The 27,412-nt window shown below is 44.0% G+C and overlaps 1 protein-coding gene across 1 annotated transcript; it reads left to right on the top strand.

Moving 5' to 3' along the window:
- The first annotated feature begins 249 nt into the window (after nucleotides 1-249).
- htra1b (HtrA serine peptidase 1b) lies at nucleotides 250-27,412 on the top strand. The gene is made up of 10 exons (XM_086304549.1): nucleotides 250-853; nucleotides 8,536-8,635; nucleotides 9,395-9,509; nucleotides 10,340-10,429; nucleotides 20,028-20,222; nucleotides 21,100-21,132; nucleotides 21,509-21,623; nucleotides 23,328-23,385; nucleotides 25,680-25,775; nucleotides 26,780-27,412. The coding sequence occupies exons 1-10, from the start codon at nucleotides 394-396 to the stop codon at nucleotides 26,946-26,948; spliced, it is 1,431 nt and encodes a 476-aa protein (XP_086160675.1). The 5' UTR covers nucleotides 250-393; the 3' UTR covers nucleotides 26,949-27,412.

Here is a 27,412-nt window from a genome sequence, read left to right as displayed (position 1 = left end):
TTATGAACCCTTAAATCAGTGGCAGCATGTTTCATAGGCTGGTCACATCATAGCTGCACAGCTCTGAAATCAGATCCGTGGAGTTAAATGTGCAGCATTTGAAACACAATTCAATGTCATTTTTCTAAATATGTGTGTGCACAGCTTCAGTCACATACACCTCCACCTCCTCCTCCCTAACAGACGTCACTCAGGCCCACCAATAGCCTCCTGTGTTTATCCTGCAGCTTTTATAAACCGGCGCGGGGAGCGAAGCGCCACACTGCGTAAGCCAGTCCTCCGGTGAAGGTTCCCTGAGCTCCACGCTGCCCCAGAGCACACTTTAAGACTCTTACAGCAGAACTCCGTGTAAAAGTTAACTGCAGGTCTGAGTTTCTGTCGGACTGTCCCATCATGAGTCTCCGGTTTGTCCTGTGCGTAATGGCCCTGTTCGCCTCCTCTAGCCTGGTGGCCGAGGCGCTGAGAGCCAAACGCCTCGCCATCGGCTGCCCGGAGAAGTGCGACAAGTCTCAGTGCGCTCCCATCCCCGCGGACTGCCTGGCCGGCGACGTGCTGGACCGCTGCGACTGCTGCCCGGTGTGCGCGTCCGGCGAGGGCGAGCAGTGCGGCGGCACCGGAGACCGCGATTGCGCCGAGGGGATGGAGTGCGTGGTGAGTGACGGCGTGGAGGTGTCGGCCACTGTCCGGCGGAGAGGAAGCGCCGGCGTGTGCGTGTGCAAAAGCTCCGAACCCGTGTGCGGCAGCGACGGCGTCTCGTACCGGAACATCTGCGAGCTGAAGCGCGTCAGCAACCGGGCCATGAAGCTGCAGCAGCCGCCGGTGATCTTCATCCAGAGGGGAACCTGCGGGAAAGGTACGTGTGAGTGCGTGCGCGCGTGCACGAGAGAGATTATAGCTTAAGAAGAAAGAAAAGGTGAAGCAGGACTGTGGAAGTTTAAGTGCGCACACACAAAGCCTGAAATACGGCAGCAATGTGTGTGTGTGTGCGTGCGTGCATTCATTTCTTTGTGGGGACCAAAAATTGGAAGTTTACTGTACTTGTGAGGACCAAAATCCTGGTCCCCACAAGTTTCAAGACGGTTTTGAGACTCAAAATGTGGTTTTAGTGTCAGGGTTACAATTGGGTCATGGTGAGGGTTAAGCAGTCATTATTAATGGTTAGGGTAAGGGGCTAGGGAAAGCAATATGTCAATGAAATGTCCCCACAAGAAACGAATACCCGACGTGTGTGTGTGTGTGTGTGTGTGTGTGTTGGCTCTGAACTTGTATGACCTCAGCAGGAGTCTGAGACTGAACTCTCGCCCAGCAGAAAATCATCAGACGAGCATCCAGAATGAACCCAAATCGCGTGAAGAATGAATCCTTAGATCTCAGACAGACTGGAGTTAACCCTGAATCTGCGTCTCCTCCCAGCATATAGCAGCACACAACCATAACCTCCAACATATAGTGTCTGATTAATCTGGTGGCCTGTGGTCTAGTAAACATCAGGTTTGGTCTCCAGATACCTCGTTGTAGTTTTTCACATAGAAAGTAGAAGTAAAGCAGCAGAAGACTGTCACGTTTAAAAGTGAAGCGCTATACAAATACAGGCCATTTACGGGGCGATCGGCGGTAGCTCGTTAACGGAGATTTGCCGTGTTGTGGCGTTAAGGTCATTTCAACGAGATTAACCTGAAATCACTAGTGGGAACACAACGAATATGACTGCACATTTACACCGACATCATCCTAGTGCAAAGACAAAAACAACAAGCATGCTACTAACTTTAGCCGAGTCATTTAGACAGCTGTTAGCACATGATTCTCCTTATGCTGCTGAGAATATAGCCCAGAAGAAGCGGATAGTATAGCTTTTATTTTGGAAAGAGACATTTCTCTGTAAACTCTCTTTTCCAAAGATGAGGGATTCCTCAATCAGATACAGGGCTCGCAAAATCGCTAGCCCGACGTCCTGGGGCTAGCGATTTTTTTCAGACGGGCTACCAAAATCTATCTCTGCCCTGCCCGTCGGGCTATTGTAGGAAGGAAAAATATATGTCAATGCTTTTGCATTCTTTCAGAAATGTAGCTGGGTAATTATGTCATTGGCATCGGTGAGCCACTGTCAATATGTGACATATTGAAATCGCGTTTGAATTTGCGCTTGTTTTTTTGCTTTCACTTTGCAATGACAGCACTGATCTGTGAGTGATGATAATTTGTGCACCAATTCCTCTGACATCGTCTTATTAATCGTTAGCTTACTATGCAAACATGACAAGTGAAATCTCCCGCAGCTTAAACATGTGAGAGGTTGATCGCGCAGAGAATCGCTGAGATTATGTGAGTGCGTGTGTAAAAGCAGCAGGATTTATATTTTAGTTCTGCTGAGCCAAATAAGACAGGTCAGGGTGAAGAAGTGACAGCCAAATAAAAGCTTACCACAAAACGGAGAAGTTATGACAAATCAGACTATAAGGCAAAAAGAAAGTGCAGCTTTATGGTTTCATGGACAAAAGAATTTCTGTGGCTGCAATATGACGAGCTAAATAACCAGGGCTGCACATAAGTGGTCCGCAGGTGCGCATTCGCTGTCAAAATAAAAAACGCGCACAAGGGTTAGGGTTAAATTTAAAAACTGTACTTTTGAGTTAAAATATATATTTATAATTTTAATAAATGACAAATTAAAAAGGCATGAACATTTTTTTGTATCGAAAAAATATCGAACCGTGACACCAAAGTATCGAACCGAACCGTGAATTTTGTGTATCGTTGCACCCCTAGTTTCCACCCATAAACCTGCCTCCCTCCTTCTCTCGCAGGCTAATGTTATCTTAACGAGGCCATAATTTCTTGAAATTAGGCCAGGAAGTCCTGAGTGACTGCCCTGTGCTATGAAAACAAATAGGTTGTCCTGTGAGACTCAAAGAGTCATGAAAGGATTTTAAGAAGTGAAGCCACACAACCTTCAAAGCTACAGCTGTAAATACAGCAGTTTGCTGATGCAGTTTGATTCAGATTGTGTGGGGTGGACTTTCTCAAGCAAGGTCAGTGTCAGCCTCCTCCTCCTCCTGCGTCTTCTTTTCCTTTTTTCCTTTTATCCATCTAATGTCTTTCTCCCGTTCCCTTCACCTCTTCCCTTCCCAATCACTTCTCTGACCTATTTCACTGAGAGGGATGTCCAAACCTCTAAAACGCCTCTTTGCATTTGATTTGATTTGAACTTGAGTTTAGGGAAAAAATCTGGACGATGCCACAATGTCTGTGGTGATTCATCTCTTGGAGCTGATTGGCCAATTGTATAACTTCCTAAACAGACACAGATCTAGGTCACACAGATATTTAACCCAGATTTGAGGGGATCAAAATGTATTTCTCCCTTTTTTGTCTTTGACTGCTTCCATGTGCAGACTTGCGGGCTGTTTGCAAGATTGACAGGCTTGGATACAGAGTCAACAAAACACAGTCGCTTGGTGATTCAGCTCCTTCTTTCAGGAGCTGGAGGGCTCACTGCCTGAAAACCAGGCTACTGTTTGATGTTTGAGAACAGCACATGTAGCTCCGTAAAAAATAAACCCACAAAAATACTAAAAGCGTGTTACTGGAACAGGTTAAAAATAGTTTGGTACAGCTATTAAAAGCATCCATATGTTTCATTTTCATAGTGTCAGAGACAAATCTTGCTCTTATATAAAATCAATAGCCAATAAATAAGCATTAATTACAGTTTTTAATTAAGTTACATGGACATCATGCTTTACAAACTATGTGAGAATAGCAAACAGTCTCTCTTTAAATATGTCCTGACTTTGTCACACTCAGAATTAGAGGTGCAGAAGAAGAACATTTCTATCTCTACAAGTACAGTATGCAAAAATGAACCTCTAAAGCTCATTACTGTACCTCAAGGTAATCATCTGTACCTTTCTGAGGGGAAAAACATCACATATCTGCACTTTTAAGGAGCAGTGTCAGTAGATATCTTTGCTCAGCCAAATAATTTTTAAGTTCTGGCAAGTTTCATTCTGCACTTGTCTTCAATATCAGCAGCGCAGTGGGTCAGCGGCAAACACTGTCCCCTCATAGAATCAGAATCAGAATCAGAATACTTTATTGATCCCTGGGGGAAATTATTAATAGACCATCTTTGTTCTCTCTGCACCTGCTGGGATCTTTCCAGCTGCTCTGGTTTTTCCTCAGCTCGACTCAAATTTACTTACAAAACACATTTAAAGACTGAGTGTTCTCCAAAGGACAGCTCAGGACTATACAGCAGAAGTCCACTCTGATCATCTGACCCCGGGGAATAAATTCATGGTGCACACTGCTGGTCGTGGCTGGAGACCCAGCTGTCGGCACACTGCCGCGAGCAGTGGTATCACTGCAGAGGCTGGGTTGGCTTAAATGAACAACAACAGCCATATCCATTTAAACTCTGTCATCATTTGTGAGCAGAAACTGAAGTGAAAGCTCTCCTTGTCGGACCAATCGGGGTCGCTGACATGTGAGCATTGGTTGTTTACAGTGTGCCGGCTTCAGCGTCGCTCACTGCGCCACTGTGGACATGACCTCTGTTGACCTCACGGTGTGCAGTGCTGTTACCGACACCTGCAGTGCGTTTCTTTGCACATCTGACTGACTCCATTCAGTTCACTTCAAAGCTGCAGCAGCTGGCAAACCGCTAATCTGCAGCCAAACAGCCGACCAGCCAAACCCACATCAGCACATACTGACGGTCAGCTGCAGCAGAGGCTCAGGAAAAGTCATCACAGACTCAGACTGACTCAAGCCTGGACTGGACTGATGTGAGAATGTGACAGCCTCAGACCTGAGTTGTGTCCAAGTGCGTGTATCCATAAACAGCTTCACAATAGTCTTTCTTCTTCTTTAACACTTTTTATGGCACATCTGCAGCAATCTGGACCTAGCATCGCACCTTCATTGTTTTAAGCACACATTGTACCTTTATCACGTTTTAAGACCACATTCCACCAAACAGTCTTGTTGCCTCTGGTTGAGATTAAGTGTTTTTTTGATCAGCCAAGCTCCTTTTAAAAGGGATCTTTGTTTTTTAAGTGCCCACCATGTTAGCATTAGCCAACCTCTGATAGATGATGCAGTCGGGCTGAGGGCTGTTGACATCCTCAATCCAGCTAAAGCCTAAAGCTTAGGGGTGGCTTTCACCATAGTTTGTGCTGACAGCATTTCTTCTTTTCTTAAAAAAATTGGGATTTGTGTGGATTTTTTGGGGACTGGTTCACACAAGAAAGTGATCTGTTTCCACTCTGTTTTCTTTGCCATGAGTCAACATCTTTAATGTGTCCATTCATTGCTTTTTGCGCAGCTGCAGTAAAAATTGTTTGCCTGAAAAAAGTTACATCTTCATGTGGCTGTCAGTGTTTCCTTCCCTCCTTTGTTCTCTTTCCTTCTTTCGTTAGTGTCTGATTGAGTTCACCTGTCCCTCATTGCCCTTCTCTTGGTGTTTGCATTTCATCAAAATGGCTCCACAAGTTTTAGTACCTCCCAACAAAAACTCGAGAGGAGAAACATGAGGGCAGAGCAGTGGAGGCAGCAGGAGACTAACAATATAAAAGCCACACTTAGAGTCTCATTTTAAAGTAATGCCATTTAAATGCACAATAAACTGTTTCATTATGGCCGATTACCAGTGTAGAGGCTCATTTACAAATACAGTCTATTTTCTATCTATTTTGAGGTCAAAGGACAAGTTGTTTCTTGTCTTTTTTCCAAGTGAAAGCAGCGTTATCAGCAGAGCTGGTATGAACTGCAGCGAGGTGATCGCTATGAAGAATGAGGTCGGGATTCTTCATGATTCATGGAGATAAAATCTGCAGACATCTGAAATATGTGGAGGGAGTCAGCTGAGATATGATACAGTATGATCCTGAGATCAGTGACCCTGAGGACAAACAGAGATATGCCTTCACTGTCGCTCTGCTCTGTCTCGTGTAGATCTTTCCAACGGTTTGCTCAAAAGGAACTCGGGTCTGTTCACACAGCTGCTAGATGGTGGTAATGTGACGCTTCAAAGGCCCCGATTAACATCAAGGAGGTTAATGGTGGAGAAATTGATCACTTATTGGAGAAAGCCACAACTAAACACCAATAAAGATGAATCACCACCTAAAAAAAGAAAAAAGTATTGTGAAAGTCTCATTTAACTTGATCACACAGCCCGCAGCCCACCACATGGTGGGGGGAAGTGGCCTATTACAAAGATGGTGCCACAAGTTAAAGGAAGCACTTGAAATCAAACATCTCTTCTGAGAGAAACCTGGAGCACTTAAAAAGAGCCGGAGACAACAAGAAGATCCTTTTTTTAACTTCAGTGGTCAAAAACTACACGTATGGATTTACCAAAGTGGATCAAAACAGCTTTACAAAAACCACCCATCCATCCATCCATCCATCCATCCATCCACCCATCCATCCATCCATCCATCCATCCACCCATCCATCCATCCATCCATCCATCCATCCATCCATCCACCCACCCATTAAACCATCCATCCACCCACCCACCCATCCATACATCCATCCACTCATTAATCCATCCATCCATCCACCCGTCCGTCTGTTCATCCATCCATCCATCCATCCATCCATCCATCCATCCATCCATCCACTCATTAATCCATCCACCCATTAAGACCTCCATCCACCCATCCATCTGTCGATCCATCCATCCATCCATCCACTCATTAATCCATCCATCCACCCATTAAGCCCTCCATCCACCCATCCATCTGTCGATCAATCCATCCATCCATCCATCCACCCATTAAGCCCTCCATCCATCCATCCATCCACCCATTAAGCCATCCACTCATTAATCCATCCACCCATTAAGACCTCCATCCACCCATCCATCTGTCGATCCATCCATCCATCCATCCACTCATTAATCCATCCATCCACCCATTAAGCCCTCCATCCACCCATCCATCTGTCGATCAATCAATCCATCCATCCATCCATCCATCCATCCATCCATCCACCCATTAAGCCCTCCATCCATCCATCCATCCATCCATCCATCCATCCATCCATCCATCCATCCATCCATCCACTCATTAATCCATCCACCCATTAAGACCTCCATCCACCCATCCATCTGTCGATCAATCCATCCATCCATCCACTCATTAATCCATCCATCCACCCATTAAGCCATCCATCCACCCATCCATCTGTCGATCCATCCATCCATCCATCCATCCATCCATCCATCCACCCATCCATCCATCCATCCATCCATCCATCCATCCATCCATCCATCCATTAAGCCCTCCATCCACCCATCCATCTGTCGATCAATCCATCCATCCATCCATCCATCCATCCATCCATCCATCCATCCATCCATCCATCCATCCACCCATTAAGCCCTCCATCCATCCATCCATCCATCCATCCATCCACCCATTAAGCCCTCCATCCATCCATCCATCCATCCATCCATCCATCCATCCATCCACCCATTAAGCCCTCCATCCACCCATTCATCTGTCGATCAATCAATCCATCCATCCATCCATCCATCCATCCACCCATTAAGCCATCCATCCATTAACCCTTCCGCCCGCCGTCCTACCTTCCATCCATCCAAAAAAATCTTTTTTTCTCATAAGTTGTAATTCTTTAGTGTATGACCACGATTTCACTTCACAGCTTCTTTAACAGCGGTACGATAACGAGACTGCATGCCACAGAGCTGAACCTGTCAGTGCAACCATGTCACTGGCTAATATTTTTGGTCACCATCTTTGGCATTACTGAGTTCACCTGTATATGTCTATGCAGTAGCTCCATGTCTCCTCACTTAAACAAAGAAAGCTCTCTCTAGTTTGTTTAATGGTCACACAAGTGAAGTTTGAATGGTGACATGAATGGTCACACCGCTCTGAGGAATCATGTTTACGACACACACAGATGGCAGAGGCTGTCTGCTAACTGGCCCCGGCAGATCTGAGTTTCCAGATGTTGCAGCACCTCTGGGTTGAACCAGGAGGGGGTTATGTAAGGCGACAGTGACAGTTATGCAGGAATAGCCCCGCCTCCCCCCCCTGATACCTCCGCATCTTCTGAGGCGCTGAGTCATTTCCTTTGTTTTCTAAGCATCAGTGGGAGCAGCAGACAGGCTGCAGCTGCTCGCATACGTGCGCTTCATATACACTGCACTCCACATCTGGATGTGGTTTAACACAGCGGCTATGGTTTGGGTCTCCTGAACCTCATGCAGTCACCACACTGAAGCTGAAAGTCTGACTAATACTAGATGATGATTGTTTGCAACATTTCAATTTTCTTATCCAGCCTCTTATCTCCTCTGTGACTGCGGTCGGCCAAAATCCACCAGATCTTTCCTCCCCTGCAGCTGCTGATTGCAGTCCCTTTCAGAATGCTCACAGTGGATTACTGTGTGTGTGTGTGTGTGTGTGTGTGTGTGTGTGTGTGTGTGTGTGTGTGTGTGTGTGTGTGTGTGTGTGTGTGTTACGATACAGTGACATGGTGTTTTACTCCCTTCAGGTCAGCAGAACCCCGACAGTCTTCGCTACAAGTACAACTTCATCGCTGATGTGGTGGAGAAGATTGCGCCTGCTGTCGTTCATATTGAACTGTATCGCAAGTAAGAGTGATCCAGACATCTGTAAACCTTTAAAATATGGATGGGAGCCTTTATAAAGTTCTTAATTGTCGGTTTAAGCAACGCATTGCCTCAGTGGTTGCTTGCCTGGATTTTTTCCAGGAGTTAGTTTCTTTGGCCAATGAAAAAACGCTGGGTTAACCCGGCCTGTTGTTACCGGGACAATCTCAGAGAGCAGAATTTTCTTTTTCTGGTTAAATCAATCAAAACAATCATAATGTGTTGAGTTCTTCAGGTTTTTAACTACCAGTTCTTTTCTAGAATGATCAGGATTTGTTTGGTTTTGGTAGATTCGCCACTTTTAGTCACAGTGAAATGTGATGTGAGGTTCGTGGATGCTGTCTTAATGATTTTAATGATCCTTGGACCTTTCTCAGATCATCCAATAAGCACAGTTGAATGGATTGGAGTACATTGTTCGCTGATGTTTATGTTCCAGAAAAAATAAATTGAGACATTGTTGGGTCCTCTCACTGAGTCAAAGATCATTTTATTTTACAGCCAAATATCTTAAAACTAATGACACGTGTTTGTTTCTTTCCATGCTGAAGAGTAAATGTTAAAGCTACAAGCAGAACTTTAGACTTGGTTTTTCTTAAATACAGTTTAAAATACCTCTTTACACCCTTACATCAAAGCCTGCTCTTTAGTGATCGATCCATCAATTGATCATGTCCACTTGATGTTGTTTGAGATCAGAAGTCAGAGCCAAGCCTTTCGTCTCTCCCTCTCTCTTCTCAGGATGATGTTTTCCAAGCGGGAGGTTCCCGTAGCCAGCGGCTCCGGGTTCGTTGTATCAGAGGACGGACTCATCGTTACCAATGCCCATGTGGTGGCCAACAAGCACAGAGTGAAGGTACGCAAACTGTTGGAAACGTCTTCACAACATCCTATTTCACTAGCCATTATGTTATATTATGTTAAAAATGTATAGCAATGTGTTCACATCAAAATAGCTTTTGATGAAAACTAACTGGACTCACTTAAGCTACAATCCTTATCTTGTAAGATGCAGTGGCTGCACAACCTGCCATATAGTCAGGACCAATAGAGAGTAGCATCAGTGACAACATATGAGACTAAAAAAGTCAAAAACAGCATGGAAAGAACAAGCTGGGGTTGGGTGGGTTGCAAATAAGCTTGCAGACCTGCAGGCAGAATTGTGTAGCTTCATTTCGGTTGGATATGTAGGTTTGTGGATAATGGCCTGAAATCCGTCTGTGCTGGTTTAAACATCATCATCATGAGACAAGGTGGATGCATGGACTGTAAATAAAAGATGGAAGTAGCTTTTGATTCTACTGTACTAAGTGAAGCCAGTGTGAAACTGTCGTAAAGCTGTATTCTTCTTATGGGCAATTTCTTTGGCTGTAAACGATTTATAGTCTCTGGCCATTATTTTCTCGTCCTATTGAACACAACCTAATACATTTCTGTAAGTTAATCCTGTTTAATGTGGTGCCACATGGGCATGCAGGATCCCCCGGTGTCAGAGTCAGCTCCTCGGTCATCATCTGGTTACAACAAGCAACGACGCTGATGGCCGAAAATACTCACCGCTTTAAAAACAGGACTTTGTTAACAAACTGGCAACATCCTGGTGGCCTCGTCCATCTTTTATTTACAGTTTATGACCATTTTGGATCAGGACATTGAGTTCTGATCAGATCTTTTAATTTCCTCCAGGTGGAGCTGAAGAGCGGAGCCACATATGATGCCAAGATCAAAGACATCGACGAGAAGGCAGACATCGCTCTGATCAAGATCGATACACCGGTAAGCAGGCAGACGCTTGGAGAGCGAGGACGCCCCTATTTCATTTTCTTTTTGTTCTTTTTTCATCTTCACGTCAGCTCCATCTCAAAAGTTCGCAGTTGTTGGAGCAGAGAAAGCGAAAATTTACTTTTGCATCTTCATTTTTCCACCTTTTTTTTCTTTTGTGTATTTCTGTATTTTCTGTTTTAAAATTTAAGATAGAGTTTCTCATAATCCCTCGTTTCTTCTCACCTCTTTGCTTTCTTTCGTCTCACTCGCTTTTATTTTGCAAAGCAAGCTGTTGAATTTGTGCATTTATACCCTGTTGTGAAGCATGTTTTTTGTGAACATTTATCTGAACTTCTGCCTTTGATTTTGGCTCCGAAAGATCATTCTGGGGCAAAATAAAGTGATGAGTCATGAGAGTGGGTGTGAGTGGGGCAAGTGGAGACAAACGGAGCGATTTGGTTTGGGGCGACTTTGAGTTTTTGCTTCCTCACACTCTTTGTTTTTTTCTCTGGGATGACCGGGCAGCCAGATTCAAGCCAGGAAGAGAGGTTTTTACCGACATTTATGTAATGGGACGACATTTTTAGAATGAAAGGGTGGGTGCGTCCCATTATGTCCAGACAGTCAGAGCTGCTACATCCTGTGCAGAAGTCTGTCCTCACACGTCAAATTCATGTATTAAAACCTTTTATGTGAAGTTTCAGATTTAATACTAAAGTGAAAACAGGACAGATGCATCTGTGTGCAGTCTGTGTTTAAAGACAGGTAGTTAAAGTCATTCATCATTAAAGCAAATGATGTCCAGCTGTACTGAGTTGCATAAAGCAAACAGAGTGTTTTATGCAACTGTGATCTGGACTGCTTTCATAAGACTGGAAACCAGAAGAAAAAAAAAGCCATAAAATGCAGATACCACAAGACTCTGAGTCTGCGCACACAGGAGTTATAAAAGAATTTCTGTAGCAGTTCTAGGAGCTCCGAAAATGTGAGAAAACAGGAAATGAATTGAAGGAAATGAAGTCCAGCTGTACTTATGAAAGCAAACAGGGCGCGTTATACAAGCTCTGAGCCACACGCCGTTTTCACAATATCAAAAACACAGACTCCACGTGTTTATGCATTTGGAGATTAAATTATTATTGCACTACTAATCACCAATACCAAAGAAGAAAAGTCCACAGTAACATAAGAAGCACACACCAACATAAGGAAGTTCATATTCAGGCTTTAAACCAAAACCCCCAGTTTGTGATAACGGTATCACAACATCACTTATTAAAGTCTCTGCTAAGCCGCTGAGCACACTCACATGACACCTGCTGCCTGCTCTAACCAGAGACCTGATCACAGCTGTGTTGGATTAAGGACACATCTAAAACGTGCAGGACACCGTCCCCAAGCCTGGAGTTGCCGACCCCTGCCTTATCAGGTGAGGATGGTAACATGGTGAAATTTTTTTCCAAAGAACAAAAAAAACCACAACGCTTTTGCAAATAAGACGAGGTTCTTAAACATTTTGAGCTGGAGTTAATTAATTTTATCACATGTGTGCTGTGTGGTGCTGTTTATTTCTAACACACTGGGAGCTCAGAAACTTTAAACATTAAAGCTTAATGCCCGACAGCCTGATAAAGGAGATAAACAGCACTAAACAGACACTGTGATTGAGAGTATACAGCAGGGTCCCCAATCCCGGTCCGCGGGAGATCTAAAACCTGCAGGGCCGGTGTCCCTGCAGGTTTTAGATCTCACCCTGGGTCAACACACCTGAATCACATGATTAGTTCTTTAACAGGCCTCTGGAGAACTTCAAGACATGTTGAGAAGGTAATTTATCCATTTAAATCAGCTGTGATGGATCAAGGACACACCTAAAACCTGCAGGGACACCGGCCCTCGTGGACTGGGATTGGGGACCCCTGGTATACAGTATATACACACTGAGGTCTAACTGACAATTAGACACAGGTGAAGACAATCAAGAGGAAGCCAAAGACGACAAGATTGTTGCAAAACCCTGGAATGGGACTTTACATCCTCAGGCCGTGGGTTTGAAATCACTTGTAGAGCTGAAACAATGTGAACCATTCCATCGACTTCTTTCTTGTAGTCAAAGCAAATCAATCTGCATGTAAAGTCCAAAACAAACTCTGGCACACGGTCTCTGCTCTGTGGTCTGTTAGACGTTTAGACCTCCAAAGGTCAGGTGCGTGCAGGAAGTTTTAGGAAGCTTTAAACACGAGTACGACTGGGACCCTGAAACTGATGGTGCAGCTGACTTTACGATGAGCGAACAGGAAGTGCAGAAACTGCAAACTCATTTCCAGATTTGAGGGCTGCTGAATGTGACACGATTTAGAGCTTAACCACGAAATCTCGTGAAATTAAGCAGGGTAGTGTAAAGCCTTATGAGTACTCAGAGGTTTCACCAGTTTATTCTGGCGTTTCAGCTTTGCAGCTTTCAGAGTGAGACATGATTGGACTTTATTCCCAGAAAAAAGCCTGAATCCAGTTACGTGTTCCAGTTCTTCACACTTACGTGATAAAGCTCCGCACAGAGACACCATCGCCGTAGGATGTGACGTCACGTTTTGCCCGTCAGAAGGAGACGGTGGTGGTTTCAAGTGGCGTGTTTGGCCGTCGGCGGGGTGTGTGTCTCTGTGTGCGCACTCTGTGTGAAGATGCACAAACTCACGGGGTTTAGGAACATCACATAATTTGCAGCACTGTTTCAGCAAAGGTGACTAGAAGCACGTGTGTGTATTCATGTCTTTGTGGGGACCAAAATCCTGGTCCCAACAAGTTTGAAGGCATTTTTGAGATGTGGTTTTAGTGACAGGGTTACAATTAAGTTATGGTGAGGTTTAGGGTAATGGGCTAGGGAAAGCATTATGTGAATCAGATGTTCCCTGTGTGTGTGTGATTCGGGCAGTGAGTGGTCGTGTCTTTGAGCGAGCGGGGTTCGTGTCCAGTGAAGCAGTGAGCTGGAAATGAACATCAGAGGCTTTATCAGCTTGTTTTTACTGATAAATCTGATCAGAAAAATATCGAGTAGCGTGCAGAAGAATCCAGAAACGTTCAGGTTTCAGCTCAGTGGAGACAGATTTGCATTTGAATCTTAAGTTTATATAGTTTTATAAGAATCTGTGTTGCCTCTCAGGTATGCATCATGGAAGCATGTGCAGACAGGAGCTACTGGGTGTTGTTTTTAATGAAGCCTCGCGGTGATATTCCACCTCAGTCCAACACTGATCATTTTCCCTGACACGTGCCCACAAGCAGCTTACGGGAAATGATCAGCTTTAACAGTCCAGGACGTCTGAAGGCCGAAGGCAGATTTGATCTGTTCTGTTAATAACACGGCACCAACAGCGCCACTGTAAACACTCCAAGCTTAGCATATAAGATACATCAGATGAAGTGGTGATAATAAGGAGTTAATGTGAGAGAGGGAGAGAGATCATTTTAGGGTTACAGAGATCTGCCGGAATTCTGCTGACACCATTGCTTCATGTCATTAATTACGAGGTTTGAATTCTCTGGTGTTATTTTTCCTTCACGGGCTTTATCCCCTCGGTGAATTCCTCAAAAAGTTGGCAAAGCTCTGCTCTGTTTGTTTAATTCAACAGTTGAAAGGTCTGTCTGTGCCCTGCATGAAAGACAAGAGAGAGTGAGAGATGAGAGGAGCGAGAGACAAAAGGAGAACACAAGGAAAAGATGTTTTATTTGTTTTACATGTTCGTGAGATGTCAGGGCGCTGAGACAAACTGGGTCAAACTGCTCCATATTTATACTTCAGCTACACTTTTCATACTGTGACATGTTGTATTAACCTTTATCAGAGTAAGAGGCAGGGTGGTCTCAGTCAGGAGCGGTCTTACAAAGGACTTCTTCCTGCCCACCATCACCATGCGCTGCTGATCGGGGCTCGTCTAATTGTTGGGCTTCTCTAATGTTGGAAGGTCTTTACTTATTTAAATTCTCTGGTCCATTTCTTCATACACAACAACAATAGTTTTCTTAACAGGGACTGATTCTGCTCATGTCCAGCTTACTTTTGCTCATGACTCCACTACAGTAGCTTTGCATGATTCACAGTTTGAAATAATCCTTCTTTATCTAGCAGCCGCTCATTTGTATTCTGCTTATTTTAGATGTCTTTGACTTCAGTCCACTTTCCTCTGATTGGTTGCCCCTCATAAGCAGAAAGTTTGAACAGCTGGTGGGTGGGACTGATGTGCCTGAGATGACCATGTTTGCCAACAGTAGAAAAACTGTGAAGTTTAGTCAAAGCAGCTTGCAAAGAAAAGCGTCTGGACTTCTTTAAGTTGCTTGAAGACGTTTCACCTCTCATCCGAGAAGCTTCTTCAGTTCTAAGGTCAAATGGTGGGGAGTCCCAGATTTAAACCTAGTGGGAGTTTCTCCCCCACAGAGGGACAAAAGGACCCCCTGATGGGGGTCCAGGGGGTCTGAGAACCTTCACAGACATATGTGAAGTTTAGTGTTTTGAGGAGTTTGAACTTCTGGGTTACAGGAATTACTTTTGGAAACTTTGTCCATCCACCACTGTTGCAGAAGATTTCCGTCATTTCTGACAGAAAATGAGGAAAAACAGAGCAGATCCTCCTCAAAGACTGAGCAACACACGAAAAGCAGAGGAAGCAGTGACGGATAATGAAAAGGAGAGGGCTGATGATGACAGCAGAGGATTAAAGGGATGAACCGAACCGCTGCTGTCTTGCTTGTTGTGGTTCGTCTCGCTCTCCGCTGTGTCGCTGTCTCTTAAATTAATACCGACCCCGGCCCGTTGACTTTGTAATCTCAGCCCGGACAGCGCGCCGTCATCCTAAAAACCACAGAGGGGTGAACACGGTCATTTTCCTGGTGGGCGGAGCTCGGTGGGCGGTGCGTTGGATGGTGGCTTCAGATGTTTCGAGCTGTTTGTGGTTTAAAGGTCTGATTAGAACAGCTGAACGAATCCTTTCATAACCTGACTCACATTGTTTATGTCTGTATATGTTTGACAGCGAGTGCGTTAGCGTGTGTGTTTGTTTATGGGGACCTCATTGGAATAATGCCCACAGATTCCTGTTGGGATTCATTATTTTAGCATTCTGTTGTTTACGTTTTCAGCTATTTGGGTCGCCGGTTTAAATGCACGTTAGTTTCAAGCAACAAAGAAAAGGAAATAAGTGAACAACTACACTGAATTTTTCTGCTGCCACCTTGTGGTGTTCACTGCATTTTGCAGAGAGCTTTTACAAAATGTACCTTTAAAGCATAAATACTGAGAAGTTTAAATATCAGGTTGTGTTGAGAAATCCAGTCGTCACTTTGTTTATTCCTATTTCAGTCACGTCAGCTGTCGAGATGATCCCACACTGACGTCTGCTGTCAATCAGATCCTTTGACCACACTTTTCCAACTTTTCCATTAATTTTTGCAAGATCAGCTCCACTGGCTGAGATGCAAACAATGGCAGAGCTTCCTGTTTTACAGTTGGCTGTAGACACTGTTGTACCTCTCTCGTGGCCTCTGTGATGATTTGAACCAAAAACATCACATTTGGATTCATAACTGCATCAGACCCGTTCCCCATTTCTCCCTGTTTGCCTTCCTTGTGAATAGCTTCCTGACAGACGCCCCTCCCTGAGGTCACTCTGATCAGACTTCAGTGAACAGCAGATCGATCAGCGGGAGCTCCAGATGTGTCAGGTCTTTGCTGTTTTTTTTCTTATTTCTTAACGTCGTGACATTCAGATACTGTTCATCTGCTGTACATTTTTCTTCCAGGCCTGACAATTCTTCTTTTGTCCTCACTCGTCCAGTTTAGTCAACTTTTTTTAAGAGCACGCTGCACCCTGTGCCAAGAAATGCTACATTTTTGGCTAATAGCACTTTGTGAATCACCTTCTTGGCACCCAAATACAACTTAACGGTGTTACGTCTGGCATTTTTCATAGATTCAACTAAAAAGAATGTGAAAAGGGTGTGCTCTTGCATTCATATGAAATGCATTCATACAAAAGCACAATAACAGTTTTACAATACAAATACTGTGAACATTAACAAATAATAGAGTAAAACAACATCTGTAACAGTGAATGATATTTTTACATGTGCTACTAAGAATTTTTTAATGATTTAAATAATTTGATTTGTGCAAAATTTGGTATTTTATAGAATTTATACACTTTTCAAGCTCATTTCAAGCACTGTGTGCCTTCACTGATCTGGGTGAGCAGGGAGACTGACATAAAGAACAGATTTCGATCTCACACTTGGCTTCTGTTTCAGGTTTCACTTTTTTTTTTGTTTCCTCACCTGCCAGCATCCACAGGCCCGGGCAGCAGTCATGTACAAATGTGTCGATCGTACCTGTGCTTTCGGGCAAGCTTTCACTGCACGCCCGGTTTCTGCTCGAGCTGAGATGCCTCCACATCTGTCACATCTGCTTCCATCCTTTCTGTTTTTCATCTACCCTTCATTCCTTTCTGCCCTCCTTCTCACCTTGTCCCTCCTTCACTCTCTCCCTTCAGAGTTTTTCTGTGTCACTCTCTCGCTTACAAAACCTTAAGCAAAAGTGGGTCAGAGCCTTCAGGCTTGTTACTTAACGGAGGAAATTGGCAACACATGTGTCTGTCAGCAGCAAAACAAACCACAGACACACACTTACAGAGAAACAGACATTTGTCATGCTTGGTGGAGTGTGGTGTTGATAAAAGTTGGGTCCGAACATCATGACTGCTTTATGTCTCAGTTTTTCTGTTCCACGTCATCCATGTGGGGCTGAAGTAGGTTAGTAGGACGGCGTGAAGTGGGCCAGCGGGCAGTTCACGGAGGGTTGGCCTCCAGACTGCTGCGGGCTGGAGCCAAAGGTTCTTAGGATTTTAAATGCATCGAAGAAGGTGGGAATTGAACACCGAGTCAATGAACAACATGAAGCTACACTGTCTTTAATAGCCAATTTTAAAGTTTGGATTTTTTATTCGTTATAAATCTATAAATATTTTTATAGGCAGAAAAATTATGTTTTCAGGTACCTTGTGACCCAGTGATGTCCCTCTTCTCCAGCAGAATATCGGCCTTGCAGTTTGATGGTGAGGTTTGGGTTGTTTTACGGTTAGATTTCGGCTCGGATGTGCTACAGGAGCACCACACAAGCACAAGAGGTCTCTGCTGTGATATTTGCAGAGGACAGCAGTTTGTCAGATAAGGTTAAACCCAGATTCCACTTGGCATCACCACAGTGCTGACATGCCTTCGCCTCAGAAGACAAATTCTCGGTAAAACCCGTGTTGAGCTTTAGGTGATATCAGCATATCTGAAAACCAACTGCATGCCTCTAGATAAGAATTATGTGCATGGAAGGAAGAGGAGTTCGCCCAGGAATGAAGCTTGTGGCGTCAGTCTGCAAGGCTGTATGGCTCTCCATATCAGATAAACTGTATATAAGAGGGATGTAGTCTCTAATGATGACCTTCATGTAAAAAATAAACTTTAAGGATGGAGAAGGTGAGAAGTTCAGGGGGGAAAATGCTCTGGGTGGTCAGTGTGAGTCAAGCAGTTGGAACTGGGTTCAAATCAGTCGTTCTTTTGGACATTAAGTCATCGCCTGTCGAGATCAGCCCAGCATCTCCTCTGGGGGAGTGTGAGCAGTGTTTGCAGCAGTGCGACTCTGTGCATGAGATGCCAACATTGTGTTGCAGTTTTTGAACAGCGAGTATACCAAAGATGGAAGGAGACCACCCTTTTTTGCCTTTTATGAATATGAAGAAATTCACAGTGTAAGGAGGCGGTGTCTCACGTATTAGTCTTGTAACCATCCATCCATCCATTCGCTTCCGCTTATCCTTTTCAGGGTCGCGGGGGGCGCTGGAGCCTATCCCAGCTGTCGTAGGGCGAGAGGCGGGGTACACCCTGGACAGGTCGCCAGTCTGTCGCAGGGCCAACACACAGGGACAGACAACCATTCACACTCACATTCACTCGCACATTCACACCTAGTGACAATTTGGATTATCCAATTAACCTATCCCCACAAACTGCATGTCTTTGGACGGTGGGAGGAAGCCGGAGTACCCGGAGGGAACCCACACAAACACGGGGAGAACATGCAAACTCGTCTTGTAACATTAAGGTCAAACATCTAAGTGTCATTTTCCTTGTTTCATTGCGTTTTCCTCAATGAAACTTTAAGGTCCTGAACTTTAAGCTTCCCTGAGATGTTGTGATTTGGCACAATGGACATAAAAGTGAATTGAATATTTAGCCTTAGTGTGTGTGTGTGTGTGTGTGTGTGTGTGTGTGTGTGTGTGTGTGTGTGCGTGTGTGTGTGTGTGTGTGTGTGTGTGTGTGTGTGTGTGTGTGCGTGCGCTCAGTCTGAATGTTTCCTGGATTTAATGAAAAGACCAACAGAGGAGGAGGAGAGAGCGACACTGAGTAAGTCGGGGAGTAATAAGAATCTACTAAAGTGCATTTAAACAAATTATTACTCATAAAAGTCCAAACAGTTCACTTTCACTGGCAAAATAAACTTTGCATTTCCAGTAGGAGAAAGGTGCACTCAGCTTTTCTTTTGCTAAACTGCAGTAACCTCATTAACGCAATACTGTTGAACATTAGGTCATAACTGTTGTTTTGTCATAGTCTGATGCTCGGTTTGGTTTTGTAAGGTTTACATCAATTTGCAACACAGGAATATACAATAACTGCCTTTAAGGATTATAACTGTTAACTGGCAAACCTCCTTAAAAGATATATTAGAGAATAAGAGAATCATCTAACGTTTTTACACATGTCAGATGTATTAAGGTGAATAAGGTGAACTTTGCAGGCATGATGTACCAGAATGACAGCTACAGAGAACTACTGAATGAACCTCAGTCCTCAACTGTAGGGCTGAATAACTAAATACTTGTTACAGTTTGAGGTTTAACTGGAAGAGAGCGGTGATCCTCAGGGGCAATGAGGCTGCACGACTGAAATGGTGATTTGTATTTAAGAGTTTGGGTTTTGGGGTTAAGAGGAGGCTTCGTCGGAGTGAGAGAGCTGAGTCAGTTGTCCACAGGAAATGCACGTCTGTCTCCACAGGCCTAAAGAGAATAAACTGCTGTTTACGTGTGTGTGTGTGTGTGTGTGTGTGTGTGTGTGTGGTAACTGGGCTGCTGTTCCTTCAATCATGGTGCACCATCAAGGTTTTTCCCACATGGAGGCGTTTGTCATGTTCAGCAGCGTTGAAGTGAAACTGTTTACTTCTTGTTAAATGGGGTCAGTCGTAGTCATTTCTGATAATCCAACGACTAGAGAAAGAAAATGGAAAATGCAGGTTTCTGTCAAACAAAGAAAGACACTCAGTGATTTTTACAGTAAGAGGATCAGAGCTGTCACCCTTCTGAGCCAGGAAAACCTCGGATCATTTGTTTCACTTTCTGTTTTCTTTGCCCAATTTAGAAGAAAGACATGTAAAAGAAGACTTTAAACAAATCTAATGTAGCTTTGTGCACCAAGACCAGCACAGAAATAACCTCTTCCTTCTGTTCGATCAGCTGATTCGCATGTGTGGTGTCTCACTCTGTGTCCTGTCCGTCTCTTCTCTTTGTTGCAACAGATGAAGCTGCCGGTGCTGCTGCTCGGTCGCTCGGCAGACCTTCGTCCCGGTGAGTTTGTGGTCGCGATAGGCAGCCCGTTCTCCCTGCAGAACACCGTCACCACCGGCATCGTCAGCACCACCCAAAGGGGAGGCAAAGAACTTGGCCTGCGCAACTCAGACATGGATTACATCCAGACTGATGCCATCATCAATGTAAGGGAAGGGACAAAGTGTGTGGGTCTTATCAAGTCTGAAAAACACCTCTAATAATTCAAATTTAAGTGTTAGAATAATTTCAAAAAGGGAGACATATTTATATACTATACATGTAAGGAAGAAATTAACTGTTACCAGTGCCGAAGTGCCTAAAATCATGCATTCCACCTGAGGGCCACCAGATGGCGATAGTTGCAAAGGATCTCTGGTCCTATAGAAGTCTATGGGAAAATGGCACGTTAGCCTAACCTCTGTATACAGTTACTGCTAACTTTATGAGCTCGGTCATTCATTGGGTCATGCTGTCATACAGTCTTGGTCATACCATGTTTCAGAGTGAGGGATCATCTGTGATATGGTTTCACATTTTGACCCGCCCCTCTCGTCACATGATGGCCACAGTAAAAGAAACACTAGTCCTGAGGCTTCACAGCTCTTCAGAAACGGCGGATAATGTTGCCTCAAGTGGCCACTAGTGGAAGTGCACTTTCCAAAGCTTCTATGTTTTCGTCATTTTTTCAGCCATGGAGGTCGCTCTTAACTCTTTCCCCCATAAAGACGATATATGAAGACCTCCCCTGCGCCCTTAATGATGAATTTTGACACCTCAATATGTGTCAACAAGGATGCATTTTGATAACCATTGCAATAGGAGGGTTGCTGGATAGGAAGAGGCCACCCTCAGCATCCTCCGATGCACACCCGGTCGTTTTGTTCTATGAGCAGGTCTGAAATATGACAGAAACCGCTCAGCTCAGAAAAAGAGCTGCAAAAGTTTCTCCTAGTAAGCTTTCAATGGGTAAAGCATTAAATAATTGTTTTAATAATATTCACTGAATTCACGTTAACTGTTTGCTTGTTTGTTTTCTTGCAGTACGGCAACTCTGGAGGACCACTAGTCAATCTGGTAAGTGAAGGAGAAAAAGTGAGATGACCTGTTTGAGCTGTATCCGTATCATTAAGAATGATATCTGTGAAGCAGAAACTGAGCTCTGCCTTTACTTGGACCACATCCACGTGTTGCAAAACGGAGAAATACATAACCTCATATAAATAAAGACCAAGAAGCATAAAGTCCTTATTAGGAAAGGTAAATAAAGAGTTTAGGTAACGCTTGGCGCAGGGTCCCGGTCCACAGCTGACTCTGATTAGAAGCTTGTTTTCAGTCAGCCACAGAAAAAAAAGAGGCGTCAGATTGGCTGTTTCACAAGCTTCATGTGGGACTCTGGCTTTTACTGAGAAACGCTGGCAAATTAAAGTTTGTTCCTGTGTGTGTGCTGCAGGATGGGGAGGTGATCGGCATCAACACTCTGAAGGTCACAGCAGGAATCTCCTTTGCCATCCCCTCGGACAAGATCAGACAGTTCCTGGCAGAGTCACACGACAGACAAGCTAAAGGTTTGTAGCAGTGTTATCACGGAGCTGATGTCAGAGAGACGGAGCAGACGAGGCCAAAGAGAGCAAGACAACGTGGCACAAGTCTCACATGCTCGAACACTCACACAAAGCTGTGCGTTTAAAAAATGGATCCAGACATAATTTACAAAAAGTAGACAAATGTCTCTTTAAGTTATAGAGAAAGACCCGTGCAGTTTAAAAGGCAATAAAAGCTCAACACAGATGAACAGAAATTCCTAACTGCTGTGAGCATGCAGTAACATTAAGTTATATTAGGAATATTGAGGTCATTCCTTATCAAAATAAACGTTCACACCTCAAATCAGATTTTTTAAAACTACATTTTCAGCTCAGATTTACAAGGAAACACTTCTTCATGAACTAAAGTTTTGTCATGTGATATAAGGGTTAAGGTTTCTCTCAGTTTTTCCGCTGCAGTAATCACTCATTACTTCTAAATTGAATCCAAGTTTATTTAAATGGCATCAAATCACAGCAGTTCTGTCATCATTTGGTGAGAGCGTGTGGACGTCCATGTGCCTGCGTGTTTTTTGTGGCTGCTCAAGCTTGTCCGTGAAGAATTTTCATTACAATGCACAAGCACGCACAACACGCCCCCACGAGCAAGCATTAGCTGACAGTGGGAAGGACAAACTGCCTTTTAACAGGAAGAAAGTAGAACCAGGCTCAGTATTTAAGAGGCGAGAGGAAAGAGACAATAAACAGGAGAGTATCGGGAACCACAGCTAGAGGATGAGCCTAGGATTAAATGTGGGTAAAAGGAGACCATGTGTTATAACTTATTTTGACGCCCACCTATCCCAGGTGGAGATGAGAGCCCTGAAAGTTTTCTCCAGTAAATGCCCAGAGAGCATCAACACTTATTGTTATCGCTCTAAGAGACAATTTTTTTACAATTTAGCTTTGAAATTACAAACAAAACCCAGATTTTGTCTCTTTAGATTGAAATACCTAAACTGGATCTAAAATTGACTTAAATACAGTTTTTAAATAAAGCTTAAAATCTGTTTTTCCAGTCCAGAAAGTTTCATGTGGATCTCTGTGGATTTTAGCTGCTTCGCCCGGTTAAATAAATCTCGGTTTATTTTCCTCCTTGATGAAGTTTGTTTGTTTCGGTAATCATGCTCGGGTGCAGACCAAAACAACTGCACTGAGACCCTTTCAGCTAAACGTAACTCCAGAGTGGTTCGCTCATGGCCAGAACATGATGTGACCAAACTGTCAGCAGATTTGAGATTTGAACCCAAACCACAGCACCTTTATTTCTCTCACCCCAGACTGATTTAGCCAATAAGAAGACTGATGGTGGTTTTCAGTGATGCATTTTTTGGTTTTTTGGTTGCTTCCAGTTTTTCTGTTTGAAATGAAACCAAATCAAGAGAAAAAGCCACACATTTACAGACTCATGAACTGACTCTGACCAGAGTAAACAAGCTCCAGGCTTGTGCCACATCCACCTCCAGTACTCGTACCTGTACCTGAAACTCTGAGACGTTTGCATGGCTACGTTACGTTACGGTACTGTAGCTAAAACGCAAAGATAGATTTCAAAGCTGCCTGTTAAACATTTCACACTTCACTTTAGACTTGTTGATTTTAAAACTAGATAAACGTGATAGAAGAGGATGATGATGTTGACCATAACATGGACATAAAGGGTATTTTTGTTGTTATGTTCTGCAGGTAAAACACCACAGAAGAAGAAATACATCGGCGTCAGAATGATGAGTCTCACTTCATCGTAAGTCCCAGCTTCCCTCACCTCTAGAAAAATCATCTAAACTGCATTTAAACAGGATTAAATTGTAAGATTATTTAATGTGTTGATTTCTGTGAGAGCAGCCTGGAAAATCTAAATCCCGACTCAGTGTGTTGTTGACGCTCCCTGGATCCCTAAAATGGATGTTTCTCAATCCTGACTTTCATACATAATCAGGGCGGTGATCATATCGACAGGGTGACGTTAGCTTTCGATACCCGCTGCCAAATGATCGCTTTAAGCAGGAATGTAAGCCGGGCCAGGCCGCGTTCACAGCCTTCGGGTCAGAGTACCCGCCTAAGCTGGCCCAGAGTCACAGCAGGAAACTCCCCAAATCACCAAAACAACCCTCACTTTATGACAGCTTGTTAATTTTAAACATGCCCTCAGGTACTTTTAAAATGATCTGCCATCACATTTACGCTTTTCAAGTTTCACCCTCCATCCAAGTACCAACTTTTCTACATTTCACAACACTGCGCAAGAAGCCAAGATAATAGGTAACCTCCTCGAGTGATCATCAGTCAGCTTTATTCATGCCAAACCTATCGTGTGGTGATGCACTGTCAAGCCTGCTGCAAGTGAAAACATGCTGCTGCTGCACATTGGGACACGGTTGGCTGATGTATATCAGTCCTTACATGTTGGAGCTTCCTTAAATAAAACAGCCAGAAAAAACACAAAAGCTGAAATTTATCAATATTCATAAAAGGCTGAGTGCAAAACTCCAACGAGCACATTTGAGAGTGTAAAAGAAGGTTTGAGAAAGGGAAGGGATATACACTCACCTGTCACTTTGTTGGGGACACCTGCTTAACTCCTTCTTAATGCAAATATACAGTCAGCCAGTCGTAACAGCAGCTCCGTGCATTTAGGTGTTTGCACATGGTCAGTATGACCTGCTGAAGCTCAAACTGAGCATCACAATGGGGAAGAAAGGTGATTTCAGAGACCTTGATCATGGCGTGGATGCTGGTCTGAATAATTCAGATTGTCACAACCATCTCCATGTTTACAGAGAATGGTCTGAAAACGGACGATGTCCATCCCAGTGTAACCACAGTGGACCATCTTCTGATGGTTGCTTCCAGCAGGAGAAAGCACCTTGTCACAAAGACTCAAATGGCCACCACAGCCACCTAAACTTAATCCTGTAGTAGATCCTCATGATTTGGTGGAAAGGAAGCTTCACATCATGGATGTGCATCTGCAGCAGCTAAATGATGCTGTCGTGTCAATAGGGACCAAAATCTTTCAGCACCTTGATGAAGCTTCGGCACAAAGAGCAGTTCTGAAGGCAAAAAAGAGTGCTAGCAAAGTGCAGCTAATAAACGGGATCCAGGCAAGAGCAGGAGGTCAGTAACATCAGGGGAAAACAATCAATCAGTGACTCACTGGGATATAATCCAATCAGAACAAGGCCCCAAACCTCCACAGAATCACTCAAAAAGAATGAAAAGAAGAATCAAAACTCATAATTACCCATAAACTCAAATACAACCATACTGATTTTAAGTATTAAAAGAACTTGGTGTGAAGTAACGGCTCTGAACACACAACAATTAGAAAACACCTCCCAGGTTTGAGACCATTTCTTGTGAAAGACATTTTCAGAGGGATTAATGCTCTCAACATGGCTCCAGGGTGGAATATGCTGTTTTAGTGATAATGCAGTGTGAAGCACAGATGCCATTCTGACTGCTGTGAATCAGGACTTGCAACACAAATGTTATTATGACTGAGAAGATAAAACGCTACACAACACTTCTGCTGGTTTGGAGCACCATTTAACCGGCTGGAGACGCCAAATGTCCTTTCGCCGATCAGCATAATGAGAAAAATGCTGCATGTGTCATATTTTGCAGCATCTTCATCATATTTGGGGCAGTTAATCTCTTTTATTTTTGCTTACAAACCACAGAATACTTGACGGAGCCTTGGGCACTTCAGAATAAAATACTCTTTCTGACAGGCCTTAATTATGCTGACAGTCAGCGTGGTTCAGGCACCACACACATTTAAATCTGGGCCTGTCATTTCAGACATTTTGCTCCAGAAAGGTGGTGAACACAGTGACTGCATGATGCAGGTCATAGTTCATCACCGTCGGCTTTGTTGAAGATGCAGCTTCTCAGAGTTTGCCCTGTCCTCAGGATGTCACTTCTAATCTGAGTGAAGTTTTAGAGCCCAGAATAAATCAAATGCATCAGAATGACGTGCTGAAAACATTCGGTGCAGAAGCTCATGTTCTCACTGGTTTTCTCCTCTTTTCTCAGGCTGGCCAAGGAGCTGAAGGAGCGGCAGTCAGACTTCCCAGATGTCACTTCTGGGGCGTACGTCATTGAAGTCATCAGCAGAACTCCAGCTGAGGCGTGAGTGTTTCATTTCACCCAGTTCACTGTCTACTAAGTTCACATCGGGGCATAAAAGTTCAGGATATGGACAGGATAGCTCTCTGTCCAGAGAGTTTTATTTCCAAGGCACAAGTGGCACATTTGGCATCGGAGGGGTTCTGGTATGTTAAAGCAGGTACAAGAGTGCACGCTGGGTGGTTACAAACATGCTTCTGCAGACGGTTTTTGCTACTCAAGCATGCTGAAAGCAAACCGCAGCGGCCCACCTGAGGAAACAGCAGGCAGAGTTTGTTTTCTTGTTGTCTGCTTGGTTCATGCAGAACATAGACGGCACTCAGGAGGAGCCTCTGATCGTGCTGACTGCGGGGTATGGAGAGTTCACCTCTGATTTTAAAGCTGCTGTTTTCCTTTTTGGAAACATCCTGGAAGCCAGCAGCAAAACAGAAAAACGAGTGTTTCCCACCCAGAGCGTCCAGCTTGCTCTGGCAGGGAGGACAAACTGCTTCAGTCATAGCTGCGCAGATCTGGGTTTCTCTTTGGCATCGCTTCAGCTCTGAAAGTAGAGCCTCTGTGTTTAACTGTCACTTTGCAGGCATCCGAACCACCTCAACTAGCCTCCTTTTGGTGTGGAGGACTAGGTGCTCTACTTTCAGCTCCTCGCAAATAAGTGAGCTCCCCACCTTTTCTCTAGGCTGACTTCAGACCCCTTTAGAGGATGTAGAGGAAGCTCATTTCCACTACTGTCAGTCTCATATTTTCAGTCACTACCACAGCTAATAATCTCTATGAGAGCAGAAACACGGTTTCAGTGTCATTTCCATCTGTACATTTTTATTCTTGGACTCTACTACAGCAGCTTTGTATGATTTGCAGTACAAAATAATCCTTCTTTGTATTACACTGGATCTTGTGCAGCCCTTCAGTTCATCCTTTCCCTGGAATATGGAGGTGTGTGTCAGGAATGCCTTTTTATTCTTGGTAGTCCAGAATAACTCGTCTTTTCTTTTCATTCTTTGTAACAGAGCCGGCCTGAAGGAGAGTGATGTCATCATCAGCATCAACGGCGAACGAATCACCTCTGCCAGCGACGTCAGCGCTGCCATAAAGCGGGACGACACGCTTCGAATGGTGGTGAGGCGAGGCAACGAGGATGCCATCCTCACCATCATCCCCGAGGAGGTCGACCCTTGACCTCTCAGCTGACTGAGCTACCATTCAACACAACACCTTAACCGCTCACGCGATCTCGAGCTGGCTCTCAGTGTTTTTCAGCCAATCATGAACACTTAAAAAAAGAACAAATATGTTAGGGTGTGTCTGGGGCCACACCTAGAATTTGTAATTATTAGTACTGCTACTCGTCTTTCATTTTTATAATGCTGACACACCTTCGGAGGTTCGTCACTCTGGGATCTGATGCTTCACCCCTGTCATTGTACGGCTCATATTAGCTCTCATCTTTCCTCTTTTCCATCCTCACAGACCTTTTATATCCTACTAACACCATCTGTCGCTACAAAGAGGTTACTGCAGGTTTCCGTAGTATCACTGTGTACTGTATGTTCTCCATGGGATATTTTTAATAGTGTTTTTTTTCAGTATGTGTTTGATGACAATGTTTTCAAAAAAGGGAATAAAATTATTTTTAAAAAAGT

Source organism: Aulonocara sp. 'chitande type north' Nkhata Bay, linkage group LG8 (assembly GCF_057382095.1).
Source record: "Aulonocara sp. 'chitande type north' Nkhata Bay isolate Kocher_YH1m ecotype deep benthic linkage group LG8, A_spYH_male_GT1.1, whole genome shotgun sequence".
Classification (NCBI taxonomy): domain Eukaryota; kingdom Metazoa; phylum Chordata; class Actinopteri; order Cichliformes; family Cichlidae; genus Aulonocara; species Aulonocara sp. 'chitande type north' Nkhata Bay.
This window is presented reverse-complemented; position numbering and strand designations above follow the sequence as displayed.